The sequence below is a fragment of the Microchirus variegatus genome (assembly GCF_963457635.1).
Source record: "Microchirus variegatus genome assembly, chromosome: 18".
NCBI classification, from domain to species: domain Eukaryota; kingdom Metazoa; phylum Chordata; class Actinopteri; order Pleuronectiformes; family Soleidae; genus Microchirus; species Microchirus variegatus.
The window spans coordinates 4,986,852-4,996,816 of NC_139819.1; the positions used below are offsets into that span (position 1 = coordinate 4,986,852).

The 9,965-nt window shown below is 41.7% G+C and overlaps 1 protein-coding gene across 1 annotated transcript in view; it reads right to left on the reverse strand.

Moving 5' to 3' along the window:
- pip5k1bb (phosphatidylinositol-4-phosphate 5-kinase, type I, beta b) overlaps window positions 1–6,369 on the reverse strand; it is a gene marked incomplete at both ends in the record, with an annotated part of 33,243 nt that extends 26,874 nt beyond the window's left edge. Inside the window, 2 exons of the mRNA XM_083905119.1 lie at window positions 4,266–4,396; window positions 6,301–6,369. Coding sequence (XP_083761245.1) covers window positions 4,266–4,396; window positions 6,301–6,369 — 200 coding nt within the window. The remainder of the gene's footprint in view (window positions 1–4,265; window positions 4,397–6,300) is intronic.
- Between the last annotated feature and the right edge of the window lie 3,596 nt (window positions 6,370–9,965).

Below are 9,965 nucleotides of genomic sequence, written 5' to 3' on the forward strand. Positions count from 1 at the left end.
TTTGTTTCTGTAATTCTGAAACGTTGGCGACCGTCACTCTACAGTGTGTTAAAAGCGGGGATTAAAGTACCCATTTGAAATGCTAACGGTGCTCGGGGGTTTACGTTGCGCCTTCCTGTTGCCTGTAAGCTCGTTGGTGGGCCCTTGTAATGTGTTCCACCCGTCCCTCACAGTGATGTCATTAACGAGAACCAAAGACTCAGCCGCACCGTAGCGGCAAACTGGCCCCGTATAGAGTTCTCTGCCTGGAGACTGAGGACGGCTTTGATTACTGGCTCTAAACAATTCAAAACAACACATGAGCTTTTTTTACTCCACGAGGGTAAAAAAAACAAAACGCACAATAACCTACTTTGTTGGGGCTGTGAGCCTTTCTCAGGTGAGCTTTGACAAAGACTGACCCTGTTTTCGTGAACCGGTCCACCCCTTTCTGTCCCAGGGGGAACACGAGCATGTGTGATAAGGTTAGAGCGACTCAGCCGTTGGGATTTTCATCAAATAAACTCTCATCGGTCTCAATCTCAGTGACCCTAAATCTACAAAAAAGTGGATTAATTAAGGCTTTTGTTTTCCAGGGCAAGTCTAAAATCTGGTTTATATTTCCGGAACGTGTGTGGGGGTTTTTTTTGTTTTGTTTTTTTTCCGGGAAAAGAGGCTATTGTGTTGTATTCAACAGTGAGGCGCGGGTGTGTAACAGTATACCTGTGATTACTGCACAATGAAATCTGACTGCTCTGTTTGACGCTGCGAGGGCAGCGACAATTATCTCGCCATCAGCGACTCGACAGTCCGCCGCGGTTTCGTACGCCTCGCGTGGAAACCGCTTGACAACATGCATCCGCCTGGAAATGTGAAGTCAGTCAAACAGTTGGGGGGGGGGGGGGTCACCTTTGTGTGTGTGTGTGTGGTTGTCAGAGATACGTGTGTGGACCAATTGTCAAGCAAACCTGTTTTTGTGAGAATATTTTGGCTTTAAAGAGCTTTTAAGACCTGGTTTTAGGGTTAGAATTTGGGATTAGGAAACCACTTTTTTTGTTTTTGATACCGATATAAAAACCTCGAGAATCTGCCGATACCGATATTATTCCGATACGACCATTTTTTTCACAACGCTCATTTGTGCTGAGTCGTTTCAAAGACAACAAATGTTGTTCTCCCTTTTGGTGGTTCTCACTTCCATTTTTACGCTGTATGCATATAGTGAAGAATGCGATATATATAGATTTTTGGGGGGGATTTTATCAGATTATACATTTTTATCTGTCCGATATCCGATTCCAGGGATTTTGACTTGTATTAGATCGATACCAGTTAGGTTTGGGTCAGGCATTCAGTTGTGATGGTTAACCCTTTTGGTCAAGAACAATTTGCTTTACTGTAATTGTGTAATTATGTGACTGTTTGTGCCATTAGAAAAGTTCCAATGGTTCCTGAAAGCTGAGAAGTTTCACTTTTTGGTTATTATGGTAATTTCACGAGCAAATCAGCATCTTTTCCCCCTCCCCAGTCATTTTTTGAGCCTGTTTTTGCACATTCACAGACAAAGACCTAAAGCGGACCTAGACCGGAAGTTCCAATTCACGCTGTTTTTTTCGTGTGTATCTGCGTCATTACCTTGTTTAAGAGGCCCTGAAGGTTCAAAACAAACATTTCAGCCACTGCTGAGAACGCTGTGTTTTATTGTAATCTCGGGCTCATCGAGATCTCTGAAAAAACCCAGGGGAGTCGTGACAAAACTATTTTTTAACACTGTTAAAACAATGTTTTGATAATGAGGAGCAGTGCATCCACCGTTCCAGAGGGGGGAGCTGCGCTTCTGAGAGCGGGTGTGCTGAATATGTCACTTCCGGGTATTGGCCAATCACAAGACAGTTGGGAAGGCTCTACGCTGGCTGGCCAATCACAAAAACACTCTGTCTTCTGGGTGTGAGATTTATGTCTGAAACACCACGGCTGAGGAGAGCGTCAGTAAGGAGAGATTTCTATCGGCCATAAAAACAAGTTAATGTATGTCAGTAGACCTCCATAACTAACATATATGTGCAACAGGACCACTCTTTGTGAGCTTTAACATTTTTTTTATTGTAAATATACAATATGCAAAGTCTCTTGTTCACGTACAACCACAGTGTAATACACCATTATAATGTGCAGTAGATTGTAAATAACTGTCAGATATATTCAAAGTTCTAAGTAAGTGGTCGAAAATGGGTAAAAAACATGACTAGACTAGACTAGACTGACAGGACAAAGAGCAGCGTTGAAAGTGAAGGAGGCAGTAAAAGCATCTCCATCACTCAGCTGCTCTCTGAGGACAATCTGTCAGCAGGAAAAAACAGAAAGAAAGAAAGAAAGAAAGAGAGCGGATTGTTTGTGAGCTATTACAGACGACAAAACGCAGAGAGAGAGAGAGAGTGTGGAATAAAAAAGGGAAATGGTTATACGCAGACGTCTTTTTTTTTCCCCGTTGCCGTCTGCTTCATTTTGTGCATTGTTGGGTTTTTTTTCCCCTCTTTCAGTAACATTTTCACAGTGAAAGGCTGATCATGAACATAAACCGCACTGTTCATTACATTTCATAACTCTTGATGATGATGATGATGATGATGATGATGATGATGAGGGCAAAGCGAAGATGAATACCGGGTTTCAGCTGTTTTTATGCCATTTTTGATTAGAACATAAATCCCAATATTCACTTATATTCTTTTTTTAAACACACACACACAGTAAATGCACATTTAAATGACGTGATCGTTTGTGATAACCTTTGGTGCAGACCAGGTGACTCGTCACTGTGTCGACCGCAGGGCTGTCACTGCAATGTGTGTCTGATGATAAAAGGTCTGTGTGCGTGCCGAGGCGAGGTTTGCATATACACACACACATACATGAGTTTACATATCCTGCTGCAGCATCGCAAAGGTTAAACCAACAAAGTACTTCCTGAAAGGAACAATTCTCTTCCTGAAGAGCCTTAAAGGCACCTTTTCTTAAGGTGATGATGCAGATGATGATCATTTTCTTTTTTTTATTGATGTATTTTTTTTCTTCCGGTTTAAAGGTGCCATATGTAAGAATGTGGCCAAAAACAGTTACTACATTCAAATTCAAAATACCTAGGTCTTTTAGGTTTCGTTTTCTGACATAACTGGCAACCCGTGGTTGCTCGGCAGCTGAGACTCTACTGACTGCAATGATTGTTAGATGGTGGTAGGTGGCGCCACATGCCAAAACATGATTTGCAGTCTGCAAAATATATTTTTTTAATCCAAATATTTTGTCTGTACTGTTGTTGTTGGTGAGTTCAGTTTGTTATATGAACATTATTCCTGAGTCTCTGTGACATATTAGGAGGATTTTATGGCCAGTTGCTTTAGATTTATTACATAATGCACCTTTAATCCCACAATCCAAAAACATGCAGATTTGGGGATTAGGTAAATCGGACACTGTAAATTGACTATATAAGTGTGAGAGTGAATGGTCGTTTTGTCTCTGTGATGGACTGGTGACCTGTCCAGGATGAACCCCGCCTTTCGCCCTATGTCAGCTGGGATTGGCACCAGCGACCCACAATTTTTGCTTATCTTTTTTTTTTCCATAAAACAACAAAAACAACCTATTTTCTAATTAGTAAATATGATAATCAATCTATGAATATCAACATCAGTCAGCGTAGCGTTTCCATACACTCTTTAACCGAGTATGGGCGAGAGCTACAGTGATGAACAGTACGTGTGAAAACATGAGTCACACTTTTACAAGAATCATATATATATATATATATATATATATATTTAACGGCGTTAGCTGATTTCACACTCCTTGGCAGGATAATCCGTGGGACGGACTACTTTTTATCCCCGCATCGGGGACTGTGGACAAGCACAACTTGACTTTGTTGATGGCGGCGTCTCTTAAATATACATCTTCTCCGCGCTGGGTGTCACAGTGCCGGCAGTTTTCCGCGGGGAGCGAGATTGATAACAGTTCTGTGTTTATAATACATGACCCCAGACGTACAATATTTGAATTGGCAACAGACAAAAGCTTAACCTTAAGTCGCAGGATCAGTGGGAAACTATAGTAACCAAGGAGCAGCCGGGGGTTACCACCTACGTATACGGAGCAGCGCTCGTAGGGTTTTTTTTTGAGACTTTATATACAAATAAGTCTGTGTGTTTAACTCACAAAGTTATTGTGTATAAAAGCCAAGTATAAATATGCATTTATGAGCGGGCCGACGCCGCGTCTGCACTGACCTCGGCAGAAAGACGCTCTCCACTACGTAGAAGTCTTGCATAAGCACGTCTCTGTCAGGCTTGGAGGTGAGGTTGCCCACTGTGTAGCCAATACCGAGCTGAATGGATCCCTTCAAGGCCGATGACGTGGTCTACGTGGAGAGAGAAAAAAAAAATTTAAAAAAAGAGAGAAGGGAAAAACATCACGTCAGCTGTTGCTGCTACAGTTCATTCACTGCAGTTCAGGGCGATGGCTGTTATATTCACTCTTAGGACAGATTATCTAACCGGAGAAAAGTTACCATGCGATTTGTGCTGCTGTTAAATGAGTTGTTTATGTTCATCACATAGAGCATATGTTAGTGTATGTTAGGGGAATCGCACCATACAATGATACCAGCGATACCAATAATATCACGATACAGCTGGGGTCGTAGGGTTGTGGAAAATGCATTGATTCCTAGATGCGTCGCGGTTTGGACTTGGACCATTCTGATTCGTTTCAACACAAATGTCCAAATACAGATTACGTAACGTAAAATAGGGACCGTATCTATGTTCCCCGGGTCCTATGTTCCCCGCTTTGTATGTGACAGGGGAACATATGACCCTTTCTCTAACCCTAATCCTAACCCTACCCTTTTTCAAAAAAAGGGTCCTATGTTCCCCTGTCACATACAAAGTGGACCATTTTTCGGAAAAAGGGGAACATAGGACCCGGGGAACATAGGTACGACCCCCGTAAAATAGACGGTAAGAAAAGGCGGAGCTACTTGATGCGGAGAACGTGAACACAGAAACACACGGTGCGGCTACGCTATTTGACGCGATCCCGACCAAAATAGAAGTCACGTTCTCACTGGTCAAAGCGGGTGAGACGGCAATTACTTTTACATCACTTTAACTGTCACGTGCGCTCCGAACGAGATGCATTGCGCATAAAAGCGCGATTTATTTCGCATTTTGTACTTTTAAATGTGTGAATTTCTGTAATTCAAGATGTCCCAAGCTGAGGTTGATGCTACCTCAGTAACTTTCCACTTTCCACTCGCTAATCTTGCTTAGTTTGATAAAAGTTAATGAGCTGAACTCTTGTTTCTCATGACATTTTCCATCATCAATTGTTTTAATAATGGAAACGTAGCTCCTGAATCATAATCGTGATCCAAATTGTGAGGCGGCCCTAAAGATTTCCACCCCGAGATACGATAACGATTCTGCGATAATAAATATCTTGCAAGACAATCGTACATCACAATATCTGTGTAACGTGAACATTTAAAAGTGCAGGATTTCTCTATTTATTCACAACACGGAGAACAAAGTGCATGTTGTTGAACTTGGATTGGAGCATCTCTTAACGTAGCTTTCCCCACTGTTATCCTGCTGTAAACACTTCATTTGTTAATTAAAATATCAATTATCATATTGCGTAAGGATGAGGATATCACTAACTTGATATTTTGACCCACTCCTAGTTATTTTCTCACATTTGTGGCCCTGAAGCTCTGATCCTAGAGTCAGCCCTGATGTAGCGTATCGATAGCTGAGTTTATTTTCAGTTTCTAATCTGGTCGAGTCTTAATTCGTGCTGCGCGGGTAATAAAAGTTAAAATAAGATTTGGTATTGAAAAAGAAGTGGAGCGTGAAGTGCCGTTACATAAAGAACCTTTCATCGGTTTTTTAATCCGCGCTGCTGTGACGCACTTTTCCTTCCTTAAGAAATACTCTTATAAGCGCTGACGTCTTACAATTTGGAAAAAAAAGAAGAAAAAAAACATGAAAGAAAACATGTGTGACCAGCACATGGCAGCAGGCCATGGCGGGAGTCAGGACGTTATGTGCCGGGAAAGGACATTTATGAGGACTCATGTGACTGAGAAATAAAGGTCGTTTGGACTCGCTGGTTCCCAGCAGCAGCAGCAGCAGCAGCAGCAGCAGCAGCAGCAGCAGCAGCATTCCAAATGTTATGAGAGCAGGTTCACATTCATCACCAGAGTTTAAAAAACAACAACAACAACAACAACACACTGTGTGTTCTCTTCTCTTTCATTACCTTCTTGTATGTTTTCTCTCTGCTTGTGTTCCATTGCCCTCCCATCCCATTTTCTGTCGTGGTTGACATCTGTAAAGAGACGCCGAGTCGTCAAAGATGAAAAGACAACCTTAACCAACTTAAAAACGTTTTTTTGGTGAAAATAAGTCGAACTTACCTTAGCTTAAGAAAAAAAAAAAAAAAAAAGGCTGTGCCTGACAGACGAGACTCAGGGCAACATGTCTTGATTGTCAGGTGTTGATCTGTCATAGGACCCCCCTCCTGCGCGAGAGCAGACGCACACAAAAGAGTTAGTGTCGCGCAATCACACACACAAACCTCTACGTCAGGTCGGTCAAGTGAAGAAAGTTAAACTTTTCAGGGGGAAAAAGCAACAGTTCAGTGAAGACGAGCGATGTGAACGTGACATCACCGTATTCTGATGTCGCAATAACAAAATTTGTGATGATATTCTGCAGAATTTCAAAATAAAAGTGTCTGAACAAAGGTGTATCGGGCTCATACTGGATAACGGACAGATAAAAATGTACAATTCGACAGCCTAAACCTGTAAATACATATGGGAGTAGAGTATTTGCTTACAAAGTTGGAAGAATTATGTCTTTGAAATATCTTGAAATGACTCTGCAAAAAGGGTCTAAAATGACAGTATCGCACTGATATCGGTATCGGTATCAGACAAGCAAAAGTGGTATCGTGTAATCCCAACCAATCACTCAGATTAAGCAATTTTACGCTGATGAAACCCGCCACCGTTTTGACGAGTCAGCTGATTTCTGATATGGATGAGGCCGATACGATACTTGGTATCAGTATCGGTATCGGCAACAACATTTTCGCTGAGTCATGTTGTTTTAGGCTGTTTAGTTCTTCTTTATGGGAGAAGAAAATTTGTTGCACAGTTGGAGAATTAAAACACTTGAAAAAGGTCTAAAATGACTGTATATAATTTGTGATGATATTCCGCAGAATTTCAAAATAAAAGTGTCTGAACAAAGGTGTATCGGGCTCATACTGGATAACGGACAGATAAAAATGTACAATTCGACAGCCTAAAACTGTAAATACATGTGGGAGTAGAGTATTTGCTACAAAGTTGGAAGAATTGTCTTTGAAATATCTTGAAATGACTCAACAAAAAAAGGTCTAAAATGACAGTATCGCACTGATATTTGTATCGGTATCAGACAAGGAAAAGTGGTATCGTGTAATCCCAACCAATCACTCAGATTAAGCGATTTACGCTGATTTACGCTGATGAAACCCGCCACCGTTTTGACAAGTCAGCTGATTTCTGATATGGATGAGCCCGATACGATACTCTGTATCAGTATCGGTATCGGCAACAACATTTTCGCTGAGTCGTGTTGTTTTAGGCTGTTTAGTTCTTCTTTATGGGAGAAGAAAATTTGTTGCACAGTTGGAGAATTAAAACACTTGAAAAAGGTCTAAAATGACTGTATATAATTTGTGATGATATTCCGCAGAATTTCAAAATAAAAGTGTCCGAACAAAGGTGAAATCGGGCTCATACTGGATAACGGACAGATAAAAATTTACAATTCGACAGCCTAAAACTGTAAGTACACAGTTGGGAGTAGAGTATTTGCTACAAAGTTGGAAGAATTATGTCTTTGAAATATCTTGAAATGACTCAACAAAAAAGGTCTAAAATGACAGTATCGCACTGATATCGGTATCGGTATCAGACAAGGAAAAGTGGTATCGTGTAATCCCAACCAATCACTCAGATTAAGCGATTTACGCTGATGAAACCGCCACCGTTTTGACGAGTCAGCTGATTTCTGATATGGATGAGGCCGATACGATACTTGGTATCAGTATCGGTATCGGCAACAACATTTTCGCTAGTTCTTCTTTATGGGAGAAGAACATTTGTTGCACAGTTGGAGAATTAAAACGCTTGAAAAAGGTCTAAAAATGACTGTATATATCGGTATCAGATACTTGAGTTTGTGATATCGGTATCTGTATCGGCCATAACATATTGTGACATACTGTAGAGTCTTTGCATTATAATAAAACAAATAGAAATAACTTATTATGACCTGATATTAAGTGGTTGGCCACTGGAGAGCTGCAGGTTTGAGATGAGCAGACTGCACAGATCCCGTGCTCTCCTCTTCATCTCAGTCCGATGGGAGATGAGTCTGTTTCCTATAACTCTCACTTCTGCTTTAACGGACCCTCGTGACTCACGAAAACGTGTACATTCATCTGTGTTTAACAATTCGACCGCTTCTAATTACAAGAAAACAAAGTATAGCCTATCCTTAATTATGTAAAATAGTCTTTATTTATTCCATTCCAGGAGGTGAGTTGCAGTGTGGAGTGCACTCTCACTAAGACACAGACTTGACATATTATTTGCTGCGCCACTCGACTCTCTCTCTCTCTCTCTGCCTCCCTCCCTGTTTCACTTCACTTATTCTTCAGAGGAAACAAAAGGCAGAGAGACAAAAGTCAAATAAGACGTGTGACATAATGTCCTCAGTCTGGCGAGAGAGAGAGTATGAGGCGGGGGGGGGGGGGGGGGGTGGAGCGGCGACGCCAACAAAGGAAATGAGATGAATCTTTGTACCAAAAAGGGGAAAAAAACACCGTCTGATAAGCTGTGGCAGAACCTGCAGTCACAATACCACCTGAATATAAATGCACCTGCAGGCCTCACAGCCTTAATATTACACAATATCTTTGCAATCAGTGCTGCGGGCGCCGCGGTCCTCCACTCACCTGCTGTGTGACCAGCAAACGCAGCCAATTTAAGGACACAGAGTCATTAAAGTGCACCAGATTTAAGAGTGAAACTACAGTAACAAAGCTGTAGCGTGTTATTTCTTATCAGTATAAGAACCACGTCCATCGCACTCGTGTTTAAATTTAGTCCTCAGGGTTCCACACATTATCGCACACTTCATTCAGATATTAAAGGAATGGAGTTTATCTTAAGACGGCGCTGCTTATCTGCCTGTTGCTATAAACAGAGACATCCTCACCAAACAAAGCAGCAGCAGCAGCAGCAGCAAAACGGCCGCCACGCACAGCTCCGCTCAGTGTTTGTTCCGTGCTCGTACTTTTCCATTTAAAACCAGGACAAACAAACACGGGGACACCGACAACTCGTCTTGTTCTGGCTGTTTACACGGACTGTAAAGAAAAGTGTACGATACACGTGGTCCTCTGGTTCGATCAGTGACGCTCCGGAGTCGTCTGTGGGAAAATAAACCTGCTTCACACTCTGATTTAGGCCAGTGTTGGCTGCTCCATACAACTCTTCAAACCTTAAACTCCTGCTTTCGGATCCGAACTGTGGTCTCCGCAACGCAAAGTTCCTCGTCTCAATGGCTAATTTTAGCTCTTCATTCACAGAAAACAATGGCACTTTTGTAAATTATGTTCCAACTAAGTGGAAAATAAAGGATAAAGCAGCACACAAGTGGACGCCCCTGTGATTGACAGGTGGTATCGTCGTTTTATTGTATGGATGTTACTGTGACTTCAGACTCGACGTAGACTTAGAGTAAAATTACTTTTAGTATTTACATTTTCTTAAATATTGACGGGTTAACGTTACAATTTTGTTTTTGGGTGTCTGCTTTTTTCGGCCTTTGCGTACAAACCTGGCAACCGAATGACACCAACAC